General features: G+C 50.3%; 2 protein-coding genes across 2 annotated transcripts; one reads left to right on the top strand and one right to left on the bottom strand.

Annotated features, from left to right (window-relative positions):
- Positions 1–237: 237 nt before the first annotated feature.
- On the bottom strand, positions 238–12,398 carry bop1 (BOP1 ribosomal biogenesis factor). The gene is made up of 16 exons (XM_072448374.1): positions 12,215–12,398; positions 10,281–10,601; positions 10,148–10,216; positions 9,109–9,263; positions 8,780–8,897; positions 8,013–8,114; positions 7,651–7,863; positions 3,733–3,894; positions 3,544–3,624; positions 3,056–3,125; positions 1,692–1,824; positions 1,428–1,611; positions 1,068–1,359; positions 853–937; positions 680–787; positions 238–563 (listed from the first exon to the last, which is right to left on the bottom strand). The coding sequence occupies exons 1-16, from the start codon at positions 12,380–12,382 to the stop codon at positions 410–412; spliced, it is 2,415 nt and encodes an 804-aa protein (XP_072304475.1). The 5' UTR covers positions 12,383–12,398; the 3' UTR covers positions 238–409.
- A 43-nt stretch (positions 12,399–12,441) lies between these two features.
- On the top strand, positions 12,442–24,901 carry ntaq1 (N-terminal glutamine amidase 1). The gene is made up of 6 exons (XM_072448386.1): positions 12,442–12,595; positions 15,387–15,486; positions 15,596–15,646; positions 21,923–22,071; positions 22,263–22,387; positions 24,330–24,901. The coding sequence occupies exons 1-6, from the start codon at positions 12,549–12,551 to the stop codon at positions 24,443–24,445; spliced, it is 588 nt and encodes a 195-aa protein (XP_072304487.1). The 5' UTR covers positions 12,442–12,548; the 3' UTR covers positions 24,446–24,901.
- The last annotated feature ends 2,056 nt before the right edge of the window (positions 24,902–26,957 follow it).

Genomic DNA, 26,957 nt, shown 5'->3' with positions numbered 1-26,957 from the left:
GTTTTTCTGTTTTAGTTTGGTTTGCTGTGGAGGCGGAGACTGTTACTGTGCTGGCGTCTGATTGGACGAGCAATAATGTGTCCGGCTGTGAGCTGCATGTTTTAAGCTTCTGTAAAATATATTCATATGGTATTTTTGAAGAGTTTATTACGAAAAGTATTTAACATTGTTGTTTGTAAAAACTTCAATAAACATAAAACCAAGAGTCGTTAGAATTAAAGACATTTTACAAAAACATCCGATAAAAATGTTTATTTTATAACAAAGAATATTTAGAAGGGGAGGAGCCTCATTTCCACAAACTGCAGAACATTTTACTTCAATTTTTAAAGACTTTGTCCATAAACTGAGGGGCGTGGTCAGGGGACGAACACTTCTTTCCTGAGGGTCTAAGACCTTCAGGTTTGGTTCACGTGAACAGCCGAATGGTTCCGTCCGCGCCGGAGCTGAACACCCACGGCTGTGAAGGGTGAAAGGTCACGTCCAAGACACCGAGGTCATGAGTGATCACATGACCCTTCAGAACCTTCACCGGGACAATCAGAGGATTCTGCAGCAGGTCACTGAGGACAGGGAGACAGAAGGGGGGAAAAACATGTTAGAAGTAGAAGTGAGTAATATTAATCCACATTTGGTTCTGATCAAGTGTCACTCAAAACCTGGAGGGGGAGGAGTTTACCTGAAGACTGTCCCATGACAAACGATGATGGAGCCGTCGTCTGAAGCTGAAGCAAACAGTGGATATGAACGACTGAACGCCACAGAACGAACGGCTTTTCTGTGATGCCTGAAAGAGAGTGAGTGAGAGGGTGAGAAAGTGAGTGAGAGAGTGAGAGAGTGAGAGACTCTCACCTGAGGGTCTTGTAGGGTCTGGTGCTCAGGTCCAGGTCGTACCAGTCCATTTTACAGTCGTAGCTGCCGCAGATCACATGATCACCTGAACACAAAGGGTTAAACAGGATTTACAACGCCCAGAGCCCCGGAGCCCCACACCCCGGGCCCGGAGCCCCACACCCCGGGCCCGGAGCCCCACACCCCGGGCCCGGAGCCCCACACCCCGGCCTTACCTCCTGGGTGCACGGCGAGGCTGGAGATCCACTTGGCGTTGCTCTGAAGTTTCTTGCTTAGTTCTTGTTTCAGGAGGTTGTAGACTCGGACGCTACGTTGCGTCGCTAACAGGAAGTAGGGCCTGATTGGGTGAAAAGCCACGCTCTGGACCAATCCCTTGTTTTTGCTGAAGGGGCTTTGGCTCCGCCTCCTGCTCACCTGGTGAATCAGCACCTGCAAGTGACTGCTGTGGTCCGGCATCACTGTGGCAACGTAATCACCTTTAGAGTGCCACGTCACCATGGAAACAGGCTAGAGGGGAGAGGGGCAGAGTCAGAGCGGATTCAGGAAGTCGTCCTGGTTTAGTCCTGGTTTCTTACTTTGGGGTGTTGGATTTTCACCCGGATGCCCTGCAGTAGCTCCTCCCCCTCTGTGTTGCTCCAGGTGACAGGCCCCTCCCCTGTGGCTGGCTCCACCTCCTCAGATAAAAGACGTTCTGTTGCTGTGACGATCTGTTTATCTGCAGCCGTCGAAGGAGGAGTCACGAGAAGAAGCTCAGAACCTCTGAAAGACCAAAGACCGGTTTAGTCCAGGGTTCGACCCCTGACCCAGGGTTCGACCCCTGACCTCAGGCTTGTACTCACACGGCGAGGGCGACCAGACTAAGGTTCTGATTGGGGTTCCAGGCGGCGCTCTTTATGGCTCCACCCACTTCCATCTTCTTTAGACACCGACCCGACGAGACCTCCCAGAACCGAACCGAGCCATCGTCTCCTCCTAGAGACAGGAGTGAGACAGGAGTGAGACTGAAGTGAGACTGAAGTGAGACAGGATTGAGACTGAAGTGAGACTGAAGTGAGACAGGATTGAGACTGAAGTGAGACTGAAGTGAGACTGAAGTGAGACAGGATTGAGACTGAAGTGAGACTGAAGTGAGACTGAAGTGAGACAGGATTGAGACTGAAGTGAGACAGGATTGAGACTGAAGTGAGACTGAAGTGAGACAGGAGTGAGAGGAGTGAGACTGGAGTGAGATTGAAGTGAGACAGGAGTGAGACCGAAGTGAGACTGAAGCGAGACAGAAGTGAGACAGGAGTGAGACAGGAGAGACAGGAGTGAGACAGGAGAGAGACTGGAGCGAGACAGGAGTGAGACAGGAGTGAGACAGGAGTGAAAGAGAAGTGAGACAGGAGTGAGACAGGATTGAGACTGAAGTGAGACTGAAGTGAGACAGGAGTGAAAGAGAAGTGAGACAGGAGTGAGAAAGGAGACTGAAGTGAGACAGGAGTGAGACAGGATTGAGACTGAAGTGAGACTGAAGTGAGACAGGATTGAGACAGGATTGAGACAGGATTGAGACTGAAGTGAGACTGAAGTGAGACAGGAGTGAGACAGGAGTGAGACAGGAGTGAGACAGGAGTGAGACTGGAGCGAGACAGGAGTGAGAGGAGTGAGACAGGAGTGAGAAAGGAGACTGAAGTGAGACAGGAGTGAGCCTGAAGCGAGACAGGAGCGAGACTGAAGTGAGACAGGAGTGAGAAAGGAGACTGAAGTGAGACAGGAGTGAGACAGGATTGAGACTGAAGTGAGACTGAAGTGAGACAGGATTGAGACTGAAGTGAGACTGAAGTGAGACAGGAGTGAGACAGGAGTGAGACAGGAGTGAGACTGGAGCGAGACAGGAGTGAGAGGAGTGAGACAGGAGTGAGAAAGGAGACTGAAGTGAGACAGGAGTGAGCCTGAAGCGAGACAGGAGCGAGACTGAAGTGAGACAGGAGTGAGACAGGAGTGAAAGAGAAGTGAGACTGGAGTGAGACTGGAGTGAGACAGGAGTGAGACTGGAGTGAGACTGGAGTGAGACAGGAATGAGACTGGAGTGCGAAAGGAGTGAGACTGGAGTGAGACTGGAGTGAGACAGGAATGAGACTGGAGTGAGACAGGAGTGAGACAGGAATGAGACTGGAGTGAGACAGGAATGAGACTGGAGTGCGAAAGGAGTGAGACTGACCTGAGAGTAGCCACTGTCCAGAAGGAGAGAGGCTGATGCTTCGGACTAAACCCTCGTGTCCTCGATAAATCTGAAAACAAACAAATGTAAAAATGTGAAACAGCAAAAACCTGTGAGTGTGTGTGTGTGTGTGTGTGTGTGTGTGTGTGTGTGTGTGTGTGTGTCTGTGTCTGTGTCTGTGTCTGTGTCTGTGTCTGTGTCTGTGTCTGTGTCTGTGTCTGTGTCTGTGTCTGTGTCTGTGTCTGTGTCTGTGTGTCTGTGTGTCTGTGTGTGTGTGTGTGTGTGTGTGTGTGTGTGTGTGTGTGTGTGTGTGTGTGTGTGTGTGTGTGTGTGTGTGTGTGTGTCTGTGTGTCTGTGTCTGTGTCTGTGTCTGTGTCTGTGTCTGTGTCTGTGTCTGTGTGTCTGTGTGTCTGTGTGTCTGTGTGTGTGTGTGTGTGTGTGTGTGTGTGTGTGTGTGTGTGTGTGTGTGTGTGTGTGTGTGTGTGTACCATAGATTGTGTAGTGGGAAACGGCTGCAGGTCTCGAGGTCGAGGCAGTTTAGGGATCAGGTCCTCAGGGTTCACGTTCACCTGGAGCAGAGGTCACACAGGGGTCACACAGAGGACAGATTGGCCCTGACAGTAAAGCGAGCGCTGTGATTGGCCCTGACGGTAAAGCGAGCGCTGTGATTGGCTCACCCTCATCTTCCGTTGCCGTGGACACAGGTAAAGGTCAAGGCAGCGTTCGAAGCGTTCGTGGATAAAACGCTCAAACGCCGGGACCTGACGAAGACACAAGAACTTCCTGGGAACGAACGGCAACTTCCTGTCCTCAGGGTCCTGCTGCTCCCACAGCGCCCTCTGCAGGACAAAGAGAGAACACACGTCATAATATGACCTGCTCCCACAGTAGCACCGAGCATCAGGTACTCTGTTGGGGCTATAGCAGCAGCAGCAGCAGCAGCAGCAGCAGCAGCAGCAGCAGCAGCAGCAATAACAGAATTTAGGTCGCGAACTCCGATATTAATACTGTTCTGTGGTAAGACCCGCCCATTGGGAGGAGCCTTCCTGATGTAGAAAGAGTTGTTTGTTTCAACAGAAACTCCCCCTTGTATCTACCGAGCCTATTCAGAATCTTAATGGGCTATTAGAAACCTCTTTGTCTTTGTGAGACCCTGGCTCGACCACCCTGAGTACCTGATTAGCATCTGAATGTCCTTTACCTTTCCAGGGGTTCAGAATCCCATTATAAATAACAGGAAGATGAAACCTAAGCCCTCCATTTCTGTTTAAAGAAGGTCTTTCTTTTTTAACAAAAATAGCTTCCTTGACTCCTCTTTCAAACCATCTTTTCTCCTGCTTAAAACCTTCACCTCACCGTCTTCAAACGAGTGATTAGAGGCTTCAAGATGGAGATGCACGGCGCTCTGAGGTCCTGAACTAGTATTTCTTCTGTGCTGATAGAGCCTCTTGTGCAGAGGCTGTTTCGTCTCACCTATGTACCGTTCTTTACAGCTTTCTTCACTGCATTGGATCGAATAAACTACATTGCTCTGTTTTTGAGTCGGCAACTTGTCCTTAGGGTGAACCAGTTTTTGTCTTAAAGTGTTTCCTGGTTTAAAATAAACAGGGACTTCGTGTTGTCTAAAAATTCTCTGCAGTTTTTCCGACAGGCCAGAGACATAAGGGATAGAAACACCCTTCCTTCTCTGTTCAGCTTCCCTTTTGTCCTGCTTCTTGGTTCTCTTCACTCTGTTGAGGGCCCAAGCGGGGTAACCACAGGCTGAGAGGGCATTTCGGACATGTTTTTCCTCTTTCTTCTTGCCCTCTGAGCTGGTGGGCACACCTTGAGCTCTGTGTTGTAAGGTTCTGATCACCCCCAGCTTGTGCTGTAGTGGGTGGTTGGAACCAAAGAGCAGATACTGGTCCGTGTGTGTAGGTTTCCTATATACTTCTATTTGGAGTTTCCCGTCCTCTCCTCTGATCGTGGAACAATCAAGAAAGGCCAAGCGATTCTCCTGAGCGTCTTCTCTTGTAAACCTGATATGTGGGTCCACAGCATTGATGTGATCAGAGAAGGTTTCCAGCTCTTGTTTCTTGATTGTTACAAAAGTATCATGGACATAGCGGAGCCACAGTTTTGGGGCGGAGCCTGAGAATGAGGCCAGTGCCTTCTTCTCAAAGTGCTCCATGTACAGGTTGGCCACTATGGGAGAGACGGGCGAGCCCATGGCACAGCCATGAATCTGTCTGTAAAATTGTCCCCGGAATTGAAAGTAAGTGGTGTTCAGACAGATGTCCAACAGTTTACATATGTGTTCAGGTGTCAGTTTGGTCCTTTCCTGTAGGGTGGTGTCTTCCTGCAGTCTGATCCTCACTGCTGCTACTGCATCAGAGGTCAGAGGTCAGATGCAGGTGAACAGGGACACAACATCATATGAAACCATGAGGTCATCTGGGTCCAGTTGGAGATGTTTCACTTTATCCACAAAGTTGTGCGTGTTTTCCACATGATGTACCGAATTCCCCACAAGCGGAGCCAATATAGTTGTTAAATGCTTGGCCACATTGTAGGTGATGGAATCTGTGCTGCACACTATGGGTCTGAGTGGAACCTCCTTTTTGTGTCTTTTTGGAAGGCCATAAATGCAAGGCATGGCTTCCCCAGGACACAGTCTGTAATACAGAGGCCGGTCTATCGCTTCCTCTTTTTCCAGCCTTTGTAAACAGTCTATCACTTTCTTCTTGTAGCCACTGGTCGGATCTCTTTTCAAGCACTCGTATGTGGTCGTGTCCTCGAGGAGGGTGTGGACTTTGGCTTCGTAATCAGCTGCGTTGAGAATCACAGTGCAGCGCCCCCTGTCTGCTGGAGGATGTTGATGCTATGATCTTTTTCCAGTGCTGAAAGTGCTCTTCTCTCTTCAGCTGTGATATTTGAAGGCGGTGGTTTGGCACTCTTCAGGGTCGCTGTGACACGTAACCTCAGGTCTGCAGCCTCCGATTCAGTCATTTTGTTGTTTCTAATTGCCGTTTCAGTGGCTGTGATGTAGTCCTCTGTAGGGATGTGTTTAGAGGTGACAGAAAAGTTGAGCCCTTTAGAGAGCACCTCCTTTTCTGCCTGTGTCAGGACACGATCTGATAGGTTCTTAATCCAATTGTTTTTGCTGGTCGCTAATTTGTCTGTCTCAGTCCTAATGTCTAGCTCGACCTCACCTGCATTCTTTTTGTTCAAAAGAATGTTGAACTTCTTGATTTGGCGTTCTTTGCTCTTCCTGTGCTGTGCTTCTTGTGCTGTCTGTGTAAAATCCAGCACTCTTTTGAAAGCTTCTTCAGGGAGTATGCTGGTTAATTTCTCCTGTAAAGTTCCTGTTCTGTCTTTCAATTTATCAATTCTGACGTTTTCCTGGATCCTTTCACTGAGCATCTGTTAAGGAAGCTAAAAAGAAAGACCTTCTTTAAACAGGAATGGAGGGCTTAGGTTTAATCTTCCTGGTATCTATAATGGGTTACTGAACCCCTGGAAAGGTAGAGGACCAGGACCAGGACATTCAGATGCTAATCAGGTCCTCAGGGTGGTTGAGCCAGGGTCTCACAAAGACAAAGAGGATTCTAATAGCCCATTAAGATTCTGAATAGGCTCGGTAGATACAAGGGGGAGTTTCTGTTGAAACAAACAACTCTTTCTACTTCAGGAAGGCTCCTCCCAATGGGCGGGTCTTACCACAGAACAGTATTAATATGGGAGTTCTCGACCTAAATTCTTTTATTGACAATGACTCTTGGATGAGTCGAAACGTCTATTTTTTCTCTACTATGGAACACGCCTGGACCAATGAGGGATTACACCGACAGTAGCAGCAGCAGCAGTAGCAGTTGTAGTAGCAGTAGCAGTTGTAGTAGCAGTAGCAGTTGTAGTAGCAGTAGCAGTAGCAGCAGCAGTAGCAGTTGTAGTAGCAGTAGCAGCAGCAGCAGCAGCAGCAGTAGCAGTAGCAGCAGCAGTAGCAGTAGCAGTAGCAGTAGCAGCAGCAGCAGCAGCAGCAGTAGCAGTAGCAGTTGTAGTAGCAGTAGCAGTAGCAGCAGTAGCAGTAGCAGCAACAGCAGCAGTAGCAGTAGCAGCAGTAGTAGCAGTAGCAGTTGTAGTAGCAGCAGTAGTAGCAGTAGCAGTTGTAGTAGCAGTAGCAGTTGTAGTAGCAGTTGTAGTAGCAGTAGCAGCAGTAGCAGCAGTAGCAGAAGCAGCAGTAGTAGCAGTAGCAGTTGTAGTAGCAGTAGCAGTAGCAGCAGTAGTAGCAGTAGCAGTTGTAGTAGCAGTAGCAGCAGCAGCAGCAGCAGTTGTAGTAGCAGCAGCAGCAGTAGTAGCAGTAGCAGTTGTAGTAGCAGCAGTAGTAGCAGTAGCAGCAGTAGTAGCAGTAGCAGCAGTAGTAGCAGTAGCAGTTGTAGTAGCAGCAGCAGCAGTAGTAGCAGTAGCAGTAGCAGCAGTAGCAGTAGCAGCAGCAGTAGCAGTAGTAGCAGTAGCAGTAGCAGCAGCAGCAGCAGCAGCAGCAGCAGCAGCAGCAGCAGCAGTAGTAGCAGTAGTAGCAGTAGTAGCAGTAGCAGTAGCAGCAGCAGTAGCAGTAGTACCTCCTCCTGGGACATGAGGTACTCTGGGGGGGGGTTGTAGCTCTCCTCGTGCCCTGGCAGGGCGGCTCTTGGAGCCGGGACGTGCATCCGCAGGTCTCTGGCTTTACCCTGCTCCTCGGACGCCCACAGGTCGTAGTAGCGCCCTCTAGAGTCGTCCCGAGTGCGCCGCGGCTTGATCCAGCCCATCTTTATGGCATGGACCAGTTTGGACACCTGAGAGACGGAAAGAGGACAGAGACGGAAAGAGGACAGAGACGGAAAGAAGACAGAAGAGAAATCATTGATGAAAATATGAAAGTTGATTCTTGTGCGACTGAATCTCTGTTTCACTCGACAAAGACAAAGCTGAATAAAAGTCGTACCTTGTCCTTCTCGATGAGCGACGGGATGAAGCTGCGTTTGTCACTCGGACGATTTGTCACTGGATGAATCATCACCTCAGAACTGAAGAAGTCCACAGAGGGCTGGAGGACCGAGACAGAGAGACAGAAGGAGAGACAGAGAGAAAGAGACAGAAAGAGAGAGAGACAGGAGCAGAGACAGGAGCAGAGACAGGTTCATTTGCGACACTTTCATGTTAAAAAAAAAAAGGTGATTCTGAACCTTTCAGCTGTTCGTCTAAACCTGATAAACTGAAACTTAAGTCTAACCCTGAAGCATGTTAGGCCACACCCCCTTGTTTACATCTAAGGCCACACCCCCTTGTTTACATCTAAGGCCACACCCCCTTGTTTACATCTAAAGCCACACCCCCTTGTTTAGATCTAAGGCCACACCCCCTTGTTTAGATCTAAGGCCACACCCCCTTGTTTAGATCTAAGGCCACACCCCCTTGTTTACATCTAAAGCCACACCCCCTTGTTTACATCTAAGGCCACACCCCCTTGTTTACATCTAAAGCCACACCCCCTTGTTTAGATCTAAGGCCACACCCCCTTGTTTACATCTAAAGCCACACCCCCTTGTTTAGATCTAAGGCCACACCCCCTTGTTTAGATCTAAGGCCACACCCCCTTGTTTAGATCTAAGGCCACACCCCCTTGTTTACATCTAAGGCCACACCCCCTTGTTTACATCTAAAACCACACCCCCTTGTTTACATCTAAGGCCACACCCCCTTGTGTCGCACCTCGTGTTCGTTGAAGTTGACGTCTCCAAACTGTCCTTTCTGCAGACGCTTCACCAGCGCCACCTGCTGCTCACTCAGGACCACGTCCCGACCCGTCTGAGGGTCCTGCACCCTTTTCCTGAGGAGCAAAGTCTTTAGTCCTCCACAGAAGACCCCACAGAAGACCCCAGAGGAACCACGGTGGAACCACAGAGGACCCCACAGAAGAACCACAGAGGACCCCACAGAAGAACCACAGAGGACCCCACAGAGGACCCCAGAGGACCCCACAGAAGAACCGCAGAGGAACCACAGAGGAACCACAGTGGAACCACAGAGGAACCACTCACCAGAAGCTCGGGTCCTCCATCTTGTCGAGGAACTGGTCCAGCTCATCTTTGGTCCTGATGGGTTTGAGGATCTTCTTTCCGTCCAAGTCGTATCCGATGTGAGGGAAGTCTGCGTACCACTCCATGGGGATGTTCCCCACCGTGTTCCGGACGTCCTGCAGAGAACCAGAACCAGAACCAGAACTGTCAGAGTCAGACAAGATGCATTTAAACCATGACAAACTTTATGTTCCATCATCCAGAAACTCTCCTGAGAAATGTACCATGTACTTTAGAAATGTACCATGTACTTTATGTATGTACCATGTACTTTATGTATGTACCATGTACTTTAGAAATGTACCATGTACTTTAGAAATGTACCATGTACTTTAGAAATGTACCATGTACTTTAGAAATGTACCATGTACATTTCAGGCTGTTCTCCTCACGTAACACAAGATATTTACACAGAAACGCTGTAGTGATGCGTCCTTTGAACCGGGGACCTCGCGGTGTACGAGGTCCGCCTCACTAATAACTCACATCTCACATTAGACTCAACAGTGTTTTGAAGCTTAAAGGGGAGGGGTTAGGATAGATAGGGGAGGGGTTAGGGTAGAGGAGGGGTTAGGATAGATAGGGGAGGGGTTAGGGTAGAGGAGGGGTTAGGATAGATAGGGGAGGGGTTAGGGTAGAGGAGGGGTTAGGATAGATAGGGGAGGGGTTAGGGTAGAGGAGGGGTTAGGATATAGGGGAGGGGTTAGGATAGATAGGGGAGGGGTTAGGATAGATAGAGGATTGTTCGCCGAGTTGAGAACTCAAGTGACTTTTTTAAATGCACATGCGCACACTCCCCAAACACTTGCACTTCCTCCTAGAGCGCCCCCCGTAGAGCGCCCCCTGTAGAGCGCCCCCCGTAGAGCGCCCCCTGGTGGCCATAAATGAGACACACTGTTATAACGACCGAAGGGCTCTGAGAGAACCAGGATCTTCTGGACCAGACTGCTCTAACAGCCTTCATAATGTGGACCAGGACCAGGACCAGGATTGGACTCACCTCTTCATCTGAGGAGTCCTGGTGGTACTCGTCCTTCTCCTGCAAGTTCAGCTTCTCCACAGTTTGGACCTGAACACAATCAGAACCAGGATCAAACAATTCTTCTGAAGTTTGAGAGAATGAAGCCTCCTACCTCTGCGTCCTCCTCTGCGTCCTCCTCTGCGTCCTCCTCTGCGTCCTCCTCTGCGTCCTCCTCTGCGGCCTCCTCTGCGGCCTCCTCTGCGGCCTCCTCTGCGGCCTCCTCTGCGGCCTCCTCTGCGGCCTCCTCTGCGGCCTCCTCTGCGGCCTCCTCTGCGGCCTCCTCTGCGTCTGAGTCTGAGTCTGACCCAGAGTCCTCAAGTCCAGAGTACTCGCTCTCCTCATCGCTGTCCTCCGAGTCCTGTCCATCTGCAGGTCCCGCCCCCAAGAGCTCAGGTCCCGCCCCCAAAAGCTTAGAGCCCGCCCCCAACAGCTCCTAGAAATCAAATAACCGCAAGTTTATTTGTGGAGCACGATTTGTACACAAAGTCATTCAAAGTACATGAACACATAAAACCGTGGCGTCCCACAGGTGCAATACTGGGCCCTTCACTATTTAATGTTTATAATCCGACCATCCTCCAGGCCAGAGACAACGTTCTAGACGCTTAACCTGGCACTGTTCAGGTCAGGATACTCAGTAGAACGCTCTCTGTGGAAGGGTCAAAGGTCAGATTTCTTATACATCTGTAATAACCAGAATATCAATATCAGAAGTTCAATGTCTTCTCTGGAGCTCAAAGAAACAACCGCCTCAGAAAGAGAATCACCTCCAAGAACGTTGGGAAATAACATGAATCTGTGAATAACCTTGTGAACAACTGTTGACTTTGTTTCAGCACCTGCAGCTGGACAGTTCAGTTTGTCCTAAAGTGGAGACTGTCCCACTCAGTATTTAAAACAGTAACTGAGACTTTCTCTGGGAATGTATAAAGACCTCCAGCCCGTCTCCAGCCCGTCTCCAGACTGTCCAGACTGTCTCCAGACTGTCCAGACTGTCTCCAGACCGTCTCCAGACCGTCTCCAGACTGTCTCCAGACCGTCTCCAGACTGTCCAGACTGTGTCCAGACTGTGTCCAGACCGTCTCCAGACTGTCTCCAGACTGTCCAGACTGTGTCCAGACTGTGTCCAGACCGTCTCCAGACCGTCTCCAGACTGTCCAGACTGTGTCCAGACCGTCTCCAGACTGTCTCCAGACCGTCTCCAGACTGTCCAGACTGTCTCCAGACTGTCCAGACTGTGTCCAGACTGTGTCCAGACCGTCTCCAGACCGTCTCCAGACTGTCCAGACTGTGTCCAGACCGTCTCCAGACTGTCTCCAGACCGTCTCCAGACTGTCCAGACTGTCTCCAGACTGTCCAGACCGTCTCCAGACTGTGTCCAGACTGTGTCCAGACCGTCTCCAGACTGTCTCCAGACTGTCCAGACTGTGTCCAGACCGTCTCCAGACTGTCCAGACTGTGTCCAGACTGTGTCCAGACCGTCTCCAGACTGTCTCCAGACTGTCCAGACTGTGTCCAGACTGTGTCCAGACTGTGTCCAGACTGTGTCCAGACCGTCTCCAGACTGTCCAGACTGTGTCCAGACCGTCTCCAGACTGTCTCCAGACCGTCTCCAGACTGTCCAGACTGTGTCCAGACTGTGTCCAGACCGTCTCCAGACTGTGTCCAGACCGTCTCCAGACTGTCTCCAGACTGTCCAGACTGTGTCCAGACTGTCTCCAGACTGTCTCCAGACTGTCCAGACTGTGTCCAGACTGTGTCCAGACTGTCTCCAGACCGTCTCCAGACTGTCCAGACTGTGTCCAGACTGTGTCCAGACCGTCTCCAGACTGTGTCCAGACCGTCTCCAGACCGTCTCCAGACCGTCTCCAGACTGTCTCCAGACTGTCCAGACTGTCTCCAGACTGTGAACACGTTGTAACACGTTCTAATTTCAACCATTTTGACTCGGTTTGAGCCCGTGTTCTAGAGTTAGCCTAATGCTAATGCTAATGCTACCTCCAGAGCCTCCGCGGCTCCGCACTGCTGAGGCCGCTCCGGACTCACCTCCCGCCGGGGCTCGGGGCGCCTCTTCCTGGGTCCGGGTCCGGGTCCGGGTCCGGGTCCAGGTCTAGGTTCTGGTTCTGGTTCGGACACGCGCGTGCTGTTCCCGGTCGCTGCCATGATCGCGTCACACGTGCTTCCGCTGTAGAGGTCACAGGTCAGGAGCGTCATGTGACCTAGTGCAGTACCACGTGCGTCCTGAGGGGGCGGAGCCTTCAGACTGACGCAAGAAAAGAAGAGCAGTGCGCGTGCCCTGTGCGCGTGCCCGCGCGGCGGAAACAGAAGCTTTTTATAACGACACATTAATGTAAACGTCAGAGGTCAAAGGTCAGAGGTGATGAAGACTCCGCGGCGCGAGGACTGTGTTTACACGAGCTGCTACTGGTGAGACCTGCATTTACTGAGTAACTGTACTGCCGAGTACTGCCGAGTACTGCCGAGTACTGCAGAGTACAGCAGAGTTACTGCAGAGTACAACAGAGTACTACAGAGTACTACAGAGTACTACAGAGTACTACAGAGTACTGCCGAGTACTGCAGAGTAATGCAGAGTACAGCAGAGTTACTGCAGAGTACAGTACTGCAGAGTACTACAGAGTACTGCCGAGTAATGCAGAGTACAGTACTGCAGAGTACTACAGAGTACTGCCGAGTAATGCAGAGTACAGTACTGCAGAGTACAGCAGAGTACAGCAGAGTACTACAGAGTACTGCATAGTACAGCAGAGTTACTGCAGAGTACAGTACTGCAGAGTACTGCAGAGTACTGCAGAGTACAGCAGAGTACTACAGAGTACTGCCGAGTAATGCAGAGTACAGTACTGCAGAGTACTACAGAGTACTGCCGAGTAATGCAGAGTACAGTACTGCAGAGTACAGCAGAGTACAGCAGAGTACTACAGAGTACTGCATAGTACAGCAGAGTTACTGCAGAGTACAGTACTGCAGAGTAGAGCAGAGTACTGCATAGTACAGCAGAGTTACTGCAGAGTACTGCAGAGTACAGTACTGCAGAGTACAGTACTGCAGAGTACTACAGAGTACTCTGGTCCGGTCTCTGGTCTCTGGTCTCTGGTCTCTGGTCAGGTCTCTGGTCTCTGGTCTCTGGTCTCTGGTCTCTGGTCTCTGGTCTCTGGTCTCTGGTCAGGTCTCTGGTCTCTGGTCTCTGGTCCGGTCTCTGGTCCGGTCTCTGGTCTCTGGTCCGGTCTCTGGTCTCTGGTCTCTGGTCCGGTCTCTGGTCCGGTCTCTGGTCTCTGGTCTCTGGTCAGGTCTCTGGTCTCTGGTCAGGTCTCTGGTCTCTGGTCTCTGGTCTCTGGTCTCTGGTCTCTGGTCTCTGGTCTCTGGTCCGGTCTCTGGTCTCTGGTCCGGTCTCTGGTCCGGTCTCTGGTCTCTGGTCTCTGGTCTCTGGTCAGGTCTCTGGTCTCTGGTCTCTGGTCTCTGGTCTCTGGTCTCTGGTCTCTGGTCAGGTCTCTGGTCAGGTCTCTGGTCTCTGGTCTCTGGTCTCTGGTCCGGTCTCTGGTCTCTGGTCTCTGGTCAGGTCTCTGGTCTCTGGTCTCTGGTCTCTGGTCTCTGGTCAGGTCTCTGGTCTCTGGTCTCTGGTCTCTGGTCTCTGGTCCGGTCTTTGGTCTCTGGTCCGGTCTCTGGTCTCTGGTCTCTGGTCTCTGGTCAGGTCTCTGGTCTCTGGTCTCTGGTCTCTGGTCAGGTCTCTGGTCAGGTCTCTGGTCTCTGGTCTCTGGTCTCTGGTCCGGTCTCTGGTCTCTGGTCTGGTCTCTGGTCCGGTCTCTGGTCTCTGGTCAGGTCTCTGGTCTCTGGTCTCTGGTCTCTGGTCTCTGGTCAGGTCTCTGGTCTCTGGTCAGGTCTCTGGTCAGGTCTCTGGTCAGGTCTCTGGTCCGGTCTCTGGTCAGGTCTCTGGTCAGGTCTCTGGTCTCTGGTATCTGGTCTCTGGTCTCTGGTCTCTGGTCCGGTCTCTGGTCAGGTCTCTGGTCTCTGGTCTCTGGTCAGGTCTCTGGTCTCTGGTCTCTGGTCTCTGGTCTCTGGTCTCTGGTCTCTGGTCAGGTCTCTGGTCTCTGGTCTCTGGTCTCTGGTCAGGTCTCTGGTCAGGTCTCTGGTCTCTGGTCTCTGGTCTCTGGTCTCTGGTCTCTGGTCTCTGGTCTCTGGTCTCTGGTCTCTGGTCCGGTCTCTGGTCCGGTCTCTGGTCCGGTCTCTGGTCTCTGGTCTCTGGTCTCTGGTCAGGTCTCTGGTCAGGTCTCTGGTCAGGTCTCTGGTCTCTGGTCTCTGGTCTCTGGTCTCTGGTCCGGTCTCTGGTCTCTGGTCCGGTCTCTGGTCCGGTCTCTGGTCTCTGGTCTCTGGTCTCTGGTCTCTGGTCTCTGGTCTCTGGTCCGGTCTCTGGTCCGGTCTCTGGTCTCTGGTCTCTGGTCTCTGGTCTGGTCTCTGGTCAGGTCTCTGGTCTCTGGTCTCTGGTCTCTGGTCTCTGGTCTCTGGTCAGGTCTCTGGTCTCTGGTCTCTGGTCTCTGGTCTCTGGTCAGGTCTCTGGTCAGGTCTCTGGTCAGGTCTCTGGTCTCTGGTCTCTGGTCAGGTCTCTGGTCTCTGGTCTCTGGTCTCTGGTCTCTGGTCCGGTCTCTGGTCCGGTCTCTGGTCCGGTCTCTGGTCTCTGGTCTCTGGTCTCTGGTCAGGTCTCTGGTCTCTGGTCTCTGGTCTCTGGTCTCTGGTCTCTGGTCAGGTCTCTGGTCAGGTCTCTGGTCAGGTCTCTGGTCTCTGGTCTCTGGTCTCTGGTCTCTGGTCCGGTCTCTGGTCTCTGGTCTCTGGTCCGGTCTCTGGTCCGGTCTCTGGTCTCTGGTCTCTGGTCTCTGGTCAGGTCTCTGGTCTCTGGTCTCTGGTCTCTGGTCTCTGGTCTCTGGTCTCTGGTCTCTGGTCTCTGGTCTCTGGTCAGGTCTCTGGTCTCTGGTCTCTGGTCTCTGGTCTCTGGTCTCTGGTCTCTGGTCTCTGGTCCGGTCTCTGGTCCATTCTCTGGTCTCTGGTCTCTGGTCTCTGGTCAGGTCTCTGGTCTCTGGTCTCTGGTCTCTGGTCTCTGGTCTCTGGTCTCTGGTCTCTGGTCTCTGGTCTCTGGTCTCTGGTCCCTGGTCCCTGGTCCCTGGTCCCTGGTCTCATGTCCGGTCTGACCCGTGTGTGTCCACAGTGAGGAGAACGTGTGGCAGTTGTGTTCCTGGTTCCGTTCAGAGGCCGAGGTCAAAGTCCAGGACTTTCGAGTTCTGTTCATCTCCAACCACCAGCGCACGGTCAGATAATGCTGCAAACACTACTACTAATACTGCAAATACTGCTTAAGTACTAACAGTGTATTGCTGGTCTAACCCTGGTCTGGTTCTGGTTCTGGTTCTGGTCCAGGTTCCACTGTGGAAGCAGAAATCGTGTAAAGGAGATTTTCCTGTGATTTGGGTAAGAATTTGTTTGACGTTTGTATTTCACTCAGTTTGTCCTGGTTTAGTCCTGGTTTAGTCCTGGTTTAGTCCTGGTCCTGACCTGGTTTAGTCCTGGTCCTGAACTGGTTTTAGTCCTGGTTTAGTCCTGGTCCTGACCTGGTTTAGTCCTGGTTTAGTCCTGGTCCTGACCTGGTTTAGTCCTGGTTTAGTCCTGGTCCTGACCTGGTTTAGTCCTGGTTTAGTCCTGGTCCTGACCTGGTTTAGTCCTGGTCCTGAACTGGTTTTAGTCCTGGTTTAGTCCTGGTCCTGACCTGGTTTAGTCCTGGTTTAGTCCTGGTCCTGACCTGGTTTAGTCCTGGTTTAGTCCTGGTTTAGTCCTGGTTTAGTCCTGGTCCTGACCTGGTTTAGTCCTGGTTTAGTCCTGGTCCTGACCTGGTTTAGTCCTGGTCCTGAACTGGTTTTAGTCCTGGTTTAGTCCTGGTCCTGACCTGGTTTAGTCCTGGTTTAGTCCTGGTCCTGACCTGGTTTAGTTCTGGTTTAGTCCTGGTTTAGTCCTGGTTTAGTTCTGGTTTAGTCCTGGTTCTGACCTGGTTTAGTTCTGGTTTAGTCCTGCTTTAGTCCTGGTCCTGACCTGGTTTAGTTCTGGTTTAGTCCTGGTTCAGTCCTGGTTTAGTCCTGGTCCTGACCTGGTTTAGTTCTGGTTTAGTCCTGGTTTAGTCCTGCTTTAGTCCTGGTCCTGACCTGGTTTAGTTCTGGTTTAGTCCTGGTCCTGACCTGGTTTAGTTCTGGTTTAGTCCTGGTTTAGTCCTGGTTTAGTTCTGGTTTAGTCCTGGTTCTGACCTGGTTTAGTTCTGGTTTAGTCCTGGTCCTGACCTGGTTTAGTCCTGCTTTAGTCCTGCTTTAGTCCTGGTCCTGACCTGGTTTAGTTCTGGTTTAGTCCTGGTTTAGTCCTGCTTTAGTCCTGGTCCTGACCTGGTTTAGTTCTGGTTTAGTCCTGGTTCAGTCCTGGTCCTGACCTGGTTTAGTCCTGGTTTAGTCCTGGTTTAGTCCTGGTTTAGTCTTGGTTTAGTCCTGGTTTAGTCCTGGTCCTGACCTGGTTTAGTCCTGGTTTAGTCCTGGTTTAGTTCTGGTTTAGTCCTGGTTCTGACCTGGTTTAGTTCTGGTTTAGTCCTGGTCCTGACCTGGTTTAGTCCTGGTTTAGTCCTGGTTTAGTTCTGGTTTAGTCCTGGTCCTGACCTGGTTTAGTTCTGGTTTAGTCCTGGTTCAGTCCTGGTTTAGTCCTGGTCCTGACCTGGTTTAGTTCTGGTTTAGTCCTGGTTTAGTCCTGGTCCTGACCTGGTTTAGTTCTGGTTTAGTCCTGGTCCTGACCTGGTTTAGTCCTGGTCCTGACCTGGTTTAGTTCTGGTTTAGTCCTGGTTCAGTCCAGGTTTAGTCCTGGTTCTGACCTGGTTTAGTCCTGGTTTAGTCCTGGTCCTGACCTGGTTTAGTTCTGGTTTAGTCCTGGTCCTGACCTGGTTTAGTCCTGGTCCTGACCTGGTTTAGTTCTGGTTTAGTCCTGGTCCTGACCTGGTTTAGTCCTGATTCTGACCTGGTTTAGTCCTGGTTTAGTCCTGGTCCTGACCTGGTTTAGTCCTGGTTTAGTCCTGGTTTAGTCCTGGTTTAGTCCTGGTCCTGACCTGGTTTAGTTCTGGTTTAGTCCTGGTCCTGACCTGGTTTAGTTCTGGTTTAGTCCTGGTTTAGTCCTGGTTTAGTTCTGGTTTAGTCCTGGTTCTGACCTGGTTTAGTTCTGGTTTAGTCCTGGTCCTGACCTGGTTTAGTCCTGCTTTAGTCCTGCTTTAGTCCTGGTCCTGACCTGGTTTAGTTCTGGTTTAGTCCTGGTTTAGTCCTGCTTTAGTCCTGGTCCTGACCTGGTTTAGTTCTGGTTTAGTCCTGGTCCTGACCTGGTTTAGTCCTGGTTTAGTCCTGGTTTAGTTCTGGTTTAGTCCTGGTCCTGACCTGGTTTAGTTCTGGTTTAGTCCTGGTTCAGTCCTGGTTTAGTCCTGGTCCTGACCTGGTTTAGTTCTGGTTTAGTCCTGGTTTAGTCCTGGTCCTGACCTGGTTTAGTTCTGGTTTAGTCCTGGTCCTGACCTGGTTTAGTCCTGGTCCTGACCTGGTTTAGTTCTGGTTTAGTCCTGGTTTAGTCCTGGTCCTGACCTGGTTTAGTCCTGGTTTAGTTCTGGTTTAGTCCTGGTTTAGTCCTGGTCCTGACCTGGTTTAGTCCTGGTCCTGACCTGGTTTAGTTCTGGTTTAGTCCTGGTTCAGTCCAGGTTTAGTCCTGGTTCTGACCTGGTTTAGTCCTGGTTTAGTCCTGGTCCTGACCTGGTTTAGTTCTGGTTTAGTCCTGGTCCTGACCTGGTTTAGTCCTGATTCTGACCTGGTTTAGTCCTGGTTTAGTCCTGGTCCTGACCTGGTTTAGTCCTGGTTTAGTCCTGGTTTAGTCCTGGTTTAGTCCTGGTCCTGACCTGGTTTAGTTCTGGTTTAGTCCTGGTCCTGACCTGGTTTAGTTCTGGTTTAGTCCTGGTTTAGTCCTGGTTTAGTTCTGGTTTAGTCCTGGTTCTGACCTGGTTTAGTTCTGGTTTAGTCCTGGTCCTGACCTGGTTTAGTCCTGCTTTAGTCCTGCTTTAGTCCTGGTCCTGACCTGGTTTAGTTCTGGTTTAGTCCTGGTTTAGTCCTGCTTTAGTCCTGGTCCTGACCTGGTTTAGTTCTGGTTTAGTCCTGGTCCTGACCTGGTTTAGTCCTGGTTTAGTCCTGGTTTAGTTCTGGTTTAGTCCTGGTCCTGACCTGGTTTAGTTCTGGTTTAGTCCTGGTTCAGTCCTGGTTTAGTCCTGGTCCTGACCTGGTTTAGTTCTGGTTTAGTCCTGGTTTAGTCCTGGTCCTGACCTGGTTTAGTTCTGGTTTAGTCCTGGTCCTGACCTGGTTTAGTCCTGGTCCTGACCTGGTTTAGTTCTGGTTTAGTCCTGGTTTAGTCCTGGTCCTGACCTGGTTTAGTCCTGGTCCTGACCTGGTTTAGTTCTGGTTTAGTCCTGGTTCAGTCCAGGTTTAGTCCTGGTTCTGACCTGGTTTAGTCCTGGTTTAGTCCTGGTCCTGACCTGGTTTAGTTCTGGTTTAGTCCTGGTCCTGACCTGGTTTAGTCCTGGTCCTGACCTGGTTTAGTTCTGGTTTAGTCCTGGTCCTGACCTGGTTTAGTCCTGATTCTGACCTGGTTTAGTCCTGGTTTAGTCCTGGTCCTGACCTGGTTTAGTCCTGGTTTAGTCCTGGTTTAGTCCTGGTTTAGTCCTGGTCCTGACCTGGTTTAGTCCTGGTTTAGTCCTGGTCCTGACCCGGTTTAGTCCTGGTCCTGAACTGGTTTTAGTCCTGGTTTAGTCCTGGTCCTGACCTGGTTTAGTCCTGGTTTAGTCCTGGTCCTGACCTGGTTTAGTCCTGGTTTAGTCCTGGTTTAGTCCTGGTTTAGTCCTGGTTTAGTCTTGGTTTAGTCCTGGTTTAGTCCTGGTCCTGACCTGGTTTAGTCCTGGTTTAGTCCTGGTCCTGACCTGGTTTAGTTCTGGTTTAGTCCTGGTTTAGTCCTGGTTTAGTTCTGGTTTAGTCCTGGTTCTGACCTGGTTTAGTTCTGGTTTAGTCCTGGTCCTGACCTGGTTTAGTCCTGTTTTAGTCCTGCTTTAGTCCTGCTTTAGTCCTGGTCCTGACCTGGTTTAGTTCTGGTTTAGTCCTGGTTCAGTCCTGGTTTAGTCCTGGTCCTGACCTGGTTTAGTTCTGGTTTAGTCCTGGTTTAGTCCTGCTTTAGTCCTGGTCCTGACCTGGTTTAGTTCTGGTTTAGTCCTGGTCCTGACCTGGTTTAGTTCTGGTTTAGTCCTGGTTTAGTCCTGGTTTAGTTCTGGTTTAGTCCTGGTTCTGACCTGGTTTAGTTCTGGTTTAGTCCTGGTCCTGACCTGGTTTAGTTCTGGTTTAGTCCTGGTCCTGACCTGGTTTAGTTCTGGTTTAGTCCTGGTTCAGTCCTGGTCCTGACCTGGTTTAGTCCTGGTTTAGTCCTGGTTTAGTCCTGGTTTAGTCTTGGTTTAGTCCTGGTTTAGTCCTGGTCCTGACCTGGTTTAGTCCTGGTTTAGTCCTGCTTTAGTCCTGCTTTAGTCCTGGTCCTGACCTGGTTTAGTTCTGGTTTAGTCCTGGTCCTGACCTGGTTTAGTTCTGGTTTAGTCCTGGTTCAGTCCTGGTTTAGTCCTGGTCCTGACCTGGTTTAGTTCTGGTTTAGTCCTGGTCCTGACCTGGTTTAGTTCTGGTTTAGTCCTGGTTTAGTCCTGGTTTAGTTCTGGTTTAGTCCTGGTTCTGACCTGGTTTAGTTCTGGTTTAGTCCTGGTCCTGACCTGGTTTAGTCCTGCTTTAGTCCTGCTTTAGTCCCGCTTTAGTCCTGGTCCTGACCTGGTTTAGTTCTGGTTTAGTCCTGGTTTAGTCCTGCTTTAGTCCTGGTCCTGACCTGGTTTAGTTCTGGTTTAGTCCTGGTTCAGTCCTGGTCCTGACCTGGTTTAGTCCTGGTTTAGTCCTGGTTTAGTCCTGGTTTAGTCTTGGTTTAGTCCTGGTTTAGTCCTGGTCCTGACCTGGTTTAGTTCTGGTTTAGTCCTGGTTCAGTCCTGGTTTAGTCCTGGTCCTGACCTGGTTTAGTTCTGGTTTAGTCCTGGTTTAGTCCTGGTCCTGACCTGGTTTAGTCCTGGTCCTGACCTGGTTTAGTTCTGGTTTAGTCCTGGTTCAGTCCAGGTTTAGTCCTGGTTCTGACCTGGTTTAGTCCTGGTTTAGTCCTGGTCCTGACCTGGTTTAGTTCTGGTTTAGTCCTGGTCCTGACCTGGTTTAGTCCTGGTCCTGACCTGGTTTAGTTCTGGGTTAGTCCTGGTCCTGACCTGGTTTAGTCCTGATTCTGACCTGGTTTAGTCCTGGTTTAGTCCTGGTCCTGACCTGGTTTAGTCCTGGTTTAGTCCTGGTTTAGTCCTGGTTTAGTCCTGGTCCTGACCTGGTTTAGTCCTGGTTTAGTCCTGGTCCTGACCTGGTTTAGTCCTGGTCCTGAACTGGTTTTAGTCCTGGTTTAGTCCTGGTCCTGACCTGGTTTAGTCCTGGTTTAGTCCTGGTCCTGACCTGGTTTAGTCCTGGTTTAGTCCTGGTTTAGTCCTGGTTTAGTCCTGGTTTAGTCTTGGTTTAGTCCTGGTTTAGTCCTGGTCCTGACCTGGTTTAGTCCTGGTTTAGTCCTGGTCCTGACCTGGTTTAGTTCTGGTTTAGTCCTGGTTTAGTCCTGGTTTAGTTCTGGTTTAGTCCTGGTCCTGACCTGGTTTAGTTCTGGTTTAGTCCTGCTTTAGTCCTGCTTTAGTCCTGCTTTAGTCCTGGTCCTGACCTGGTTTAGTTCTGGTTTAGTCCTGGTTCAGTCCTGGTTTAGTCCTGGTCCTGACCTGGTTTAGTTCTGGTTTAGTCCTGGTTTAGTCCTGCTTTAGTCCTGGTCCTGACCTGGTTTAGTTCTGGTTTAGTCCTGGTCCTGACCTGGTTTAGTTCTGGTTTAGTCCTGGTTTAGTCCTGGTTTAGTTCTGGTTTAGTCCTGGTTTAGTCCTGGTTTAGTTCTGGTTTAGTCCTGGTTCTGACCTGGTTTAGTTCTGGTTTAGTCCTGGTCCTGACCTGGTTTAGTTCTGGTTTAGTCCTGGTTTAGTCCTGCTTTAGTCCTGGTCCTGACCTGGTTTAGTTCTGGTTTAGTCCTGGTTCAGTCCTGGTCCTGACCTGGTTTAGTCCTGGTTTAGTCCTGGTTTAGTCCTGGTTTAGTCTTGGTTTAGTCCTGGTTTAGTCCTGGTCCTGACCTGGTTTAGTCCTGGTTTAGTCCTGCTTTAGTCCTGCTTTAGTCCTGGTCCTGACCTTGTTTAGTTCTGGTTTAGTCCTGGTCCTGACCTGGTTTAGTTCTGGTTTAGTCCTGGTTCAGTCCTGGTTTAGTCCTGGTCCTGACCTGGTTTAGTTCTGGTTTAGTCCTGGTCCTGACCTGGTTTAGTTCTGGTTTAGTCCTGGTTCAGTCCTGGTTTAGTCCTGGTCCTGACCTGGTTTAGTTCTGGTTTAGTCCTGGTTTAGTCCTGGTCCTGACCTGGTTTAGTCCTGGTCCTGACCTGGTTTAGTTCTGGTTTAGTCCTGGTTCAGTCCAGGTTTAGTCCTGGTTCTGACCTGGTTTAGTCCTGGTTTAGTCCTGGTCCTGACCTGGTTTAGTTCTGGTTTAGTCCTGGTCCTGACCTGGTTTGTGTTTCAGGACTACCATGTGATCCTGCTCTGGTCTGGACCGGGTCTGGAGCCTCTGGTCTTTGATCTGGACTCGGTTCTGGACTTCCCCTGCTCTCTTCAGGAGTACGTGAGCCGAGCTCTGAGACCGGACCAGGACCTGGACCCTCAGTACCACAGGTGGGACCGCTTTGAGTTTGTGAAAGTGCAGCAGGTCCTGGTCCTGGTCCTGGTCCTGGTCCTGGTCCTGGTCCTGGTCCTGGTCCTGGTCCTGGTCCTGGTCCTGGCTCTAACCCTCCGTCTCTGTTTTGGTCCCGGTCTCGGCCCTGGTCCTGGTCTCGTCTCTGGTCCTGGTCCTGGTCCTGGTCCAGAATGATCCGGTCGGTTCCCGCAGACTTGTTCTTGCAGAAGTTTTCCTCGGATCGATCTCACATGAAGAAACCTGACGGAACGTGGAGCTCGCCTCCTCCCAAGTACCAGCCCATCCAGACTCACGGTGAGTACTACTACTGCTACTACTGCAAATACTGCAAATACTGCAAATACTACTGCAAATACTACTGCAACTACTACTGCAAATACTACTGCAACTACTACTGCAAATACTACTGCAAATACTACGACTACTACTGCAAATACTACTGCAAATACTTCGACTACTACTGCAAATACTACTGCAAATACTATGACTACTACTGCAAATACTACTGCAAATACTACGACTACTACTGCAAATATTACTGCAAATACTACTGCAACTACTACTGCAACTACTACTGCAAATACTGCAACTACTACTGCAACTACTACTGCGACTACTACTGCGACTACTACTGCAACTACTACTGCAACTACTACTGCAACTACTACTGCAAATACTACTGCAAATACTACTGCAAATACTACTGCAAATACTACGACTACTACTGCAAATACTACTGCAAATACTACGACTACTACTGCAAATACTACTGCAAATACTACGACTACTACTGCAAATACTACTGCAAATACTACTGCAAATACTATGACTACTACTGCAAATACTACTGCAAATACTACTGCAAATACTGCAAATACTACTGCAAATACTACTGCAACTACTACTGCAAATACTGCTGCAACAACTACTGCAAATACTGCAAATACTACTGCAAATACTGCAAATACTACTGCAACTACTACTGCAAATACTACTGCAACTACTACTGCAAATACTACTGCAAATACTACGACTACTACTGCAAATACTACTGCAAATACTATGACTACTACTGCAAATACTATGATTACTACTGCAAATACTACGACTACTACTGCAAATACTATTGCAAATACTACGACTACTACTGCAAATACTACTGCAAATACTACTGCAAATACTGCAACTACTACTGCAAATACTACTGCAAATACTACTGCAACTACTACTGCAACTACTACTGCAAATACTACGACTACTACTGCAAATACTACTGCAAATACTACTGCAACTACTACTGCAAATACTACGACTACTACTGCAAATACTACTGCAAATACTGCACCTACTACTGCAAATACTACTGCAACTACTACTACGACTACTACTGCTACTACTGCAAATACTACTGCAAATACTACTGCAAATACTGCAACTACTACTGCAAATACTACTGCGACTACTACTGCAAATACTGCAACTACTACTGCAACTACTACTGCAACTACTACGACTACTACTGCAAATACTGCAAATACTACTGCAAATACTACGACTACTACTGCAAATACTACTGCAAATACTACGACTACTACTGCAAATACTACTGCAAATACTACGACTACTACTGCAAATACTACTGCAAATACTACAAATACTACTGCAAATACTACTGCAAATACTACGACTACTACTGCAAATACTACTGCAACCACTACTGCAAATACTAAGACTACTACTGCAAATACTACTGCAAATACTACTGCAAATACTGCAAATACCACTGCAAATACTATGACTACTACTGCAAATACTGTAAACATTGACGGAGAAATGAGACAAAATAGAACCAAGTTGTCTCGTCTAAAAGTGAATCTTTATTTTAGCCGTGCACAAAATGCTCTCCCCGCCAGAGTCGCCTCTCCCCGCCAGAGTCGCCTCTCCCCGCCAGAGTCGTCTGGTTGCCATGGAGACAATAATGGGTTTGGGGCGTGGCTTGGACTCGATGGCTCTCTGTGTTTTTACATTTTGAACAAAATAAAACAGAATCTTCTTTTTTTACCTTCAAATGTGACGAGGTAAATGTCTGTAACAGTCGCAGAACATGTGACCGTGGTCAATGACCTTTGACCTTATGAAGAAACATGTGACTTTAAGCTCCTCCCACTTCATCTGTCAAAACAACATGAGCTTCTGTTTCTCATGTTTTTATGTTTCATTAAACTCTTTGTTTCAGAGACAAACACAAACCTGGAGCTGTTCATCCAGATGAAGGACCAGGACCAGGACCAGGACCCGGGTCTGGGACGGGTCCACAGCCTCCAGGACTTCCTCCTCCAGTATCAGACCTGATCCAGTATCAGATCTGATCCAGTATCAGACCTGATCCAGTATCAGATCTGATCCAGTATCAGACCTGATCCAGTATCAGATCTGATCCAGTATCAGACCTGATCCAGTATCAGATCTGATCCAGTATCAGATCTGATCCAGTATCAGATCTGATCCAGTATCAGACCTGAAGGATCTATTTTTTTTTAACCTCAGTTCAAGTCAAAGGTGTGATTTGTTTGTTGAAGTTGCAGATGAACAGGACGTCCTGTGCCTGCCACACGGGGACCTCATCTTTGTAAATGGGACAGAAATAATAAATAAATATAGCCGCAAGCGGCAATGATCGGCCCTCGCCACGACGCAAAATTGTCCTTTTATTACATCTACTGCTGAATCTGTGACGCTGTCTCATCTTCCACCCTTTGTTTTACCTTCAAAAAGCCATTTTATTTTGAATTCTTGGCAAAATGTGACTCTTTGAATAAAAATGTGTATAACTTTTACCCCTGAAGATGAGTCTCACCAAATTTCAGGTTAATAGGGCTGACGCCCTGAGGGGGAGGAGTTTGTAATAATAATAATAATAATAACTTTTATTTATATAGCGCTTTTCAGTGACCCAAAGACGCTGAACATAATAAAAAAGGGGGTGTATTTACAGACAGGGGGGGACAACACGTACAGAACACATTAATATACAGATAAAATGAACAAGACAGACGAAGTAGAGAGAAAAAGATGGGGATGTAACAGGGGGTAGAAGAGTAGGCAATGGGGTAGAGGAGGCTCGGGGTAGGGGAGGTCATAGGCTTGGGTGAAGAGGTCATGTTTTTAGGCGGGATTTGAATGTTGTGAGTGAGGGAGAGTGGGACGGGGGGGAGGGAGTTCCAGAGTCGGGGTGCTGTTCGGGAGAATGCTCTGTCGCCAAAAGTTTTGAGTCGGGATGTTGGTGCAGTCAGGGTGAGAGAGGAGGAGGATCGGAGAGCTCGGGTGGGGCGGTGGGGGATGAGGAGGTCAGACAGGTAGGGGGGGGCAAGGTGGTGAAGAGCTTTGAAGGTGAGGAGGAGTATTTTAAAGTTTATGCGCTGCTTGATGGGGAGAGAGTGGAGAGAGCGGAGAACGGGAGTGATGTGATCACGGGACCGGGTGTGGGTGAGGAGGCGGGTGTGGGTGAGGAGGAGGGTGTGGGTGAGGAGGCGGGTGTGGGTGAGGAAGGTGTGGGTGAGGAGGCGGGTGTGGGTGAGGAGGCGGGTGTGGGTGAGGAGGCGGGTGTGGGTGAGGAGGCGGGTGTGGGTGAGGAAGGTGTGGGTGAGGAGGCGGGTGTGGGTGAGGAGGCGGGTGTGGGTGAGGAGGCGGGTGTGGGTGAGGAGGCGGGTGTGGGTGAGGAGGGTGTGGGTGAGGAGGCGGGTGTGGGTGAGGAGGGTGTGGGTGAGGAGGCGGGTGTGGGTGAGGAGGAGGGTGTGGGTGAGGAAGGTGTGGGTGAGGAGGCGGGTGTGGGTGAGGAGGCGGGTGTGGGTGAGGAGGCGGGTGTGGGTGAGGAGGCGGGTGTGGGTGAGGAGGCGGGTGTGGGTGAGGAGGCGGGTGTGGGTGAGGAGGCGGGTGTGGGTGAGGAGGCGGGTGTGGGTGAGGAGGCGGGTGTGGGTGAGGAGGAGGGTGTGGGTGAGGAGGGTGTGGGTGAGGAGGCGGGTGTGGGTGAGGAGGCGGGCAGCGGAGTTTTGGACCATTTGGAGTCTATGGAGGGAATGAGAGGAGATGCCAGTGAGGAGGGAGGTGCAGTAGTGGAGGCGGGAGGAGATGAAGGCATGGATGAGGGATTCAGCAGCGGGGAGGGTGAGGCAGTGTCGGATTTTGGCGATGCGGCGGAGGTGGAAGTATGAGGTCTTGACGATGTGGCTGACATGGGGAGTGAAGGAGAGGGTGGGGTCCATGATGACACCGAGATTGCGTACCAGGGTAGAGGGGGTGATGGTCGAGGTGTCGATGCTGAGTAAAAAGGGACCAGTTTTATTGAGAGTGGATTTGGTGCCAATGAGGAGGAGCTCTGTTTTGTCACTGTTCAGTTTGAGGAAGTTGAGAGTGAGCCATGATTTTATTGTAGAGATGCAGGTTTGGATGTGGCTGAGGGGAGGGTTTTGGGTGGATTTGGTGGTGAGGTATATCTGGGTGTCGTCAGCGTAGCAGTGAAAGTCCAGGTTGAGTTGGCGGAGGATGTGACCAAGGGGGAAGATGTAGCAGATGAAGAGGAGGGGGCCGAGGACTGAGCCCTGGGGGACCCCCTGCGTTACTGGGGAGAGGGTGGATGAGTGACCGGAGAGGGAAATGAACTCTTGCCTGTTGGTGAGGTAGGATGTGAGCCAGTCAAGTGCAGAGCCCTCAACACCCAGTTGGCGCAGCCTTTGTAGGAGGATGGAATGGTTTATAGTGTCAAAGGCTGCGCTGAGGTCTAGTAGTAACAGGATGTTGAGGGCCCCGGAGTCTGCAGAGGTGAGGAGATCGTTGAGGGCCCCGGAGTCTGCAGAGGTGAGGAGAT

The sequence above is a fragment of the Eucyclogobius newberryi genome, unplaced genomic scaffold (assembly GCF_026437365.1).
Source record: "Eucyclogobius newberryi isolate DKJ021-1_F unplaced genomic scaffold, fEucNew1.0.hap1 SCAF_16, whole genome shotgun sequence".
Lineage (NCBI taxonomy): Eukaryota > Metazoa > Chordata > Actinopteri > Gobiiformes > Gobiidae > Eucyclogobius > Eucyclogobius newberryi.
Note: the sequence above shows the minus strand (reverse complement) of the source record. Positions and strands in the feature narration are given on the sequence as shown.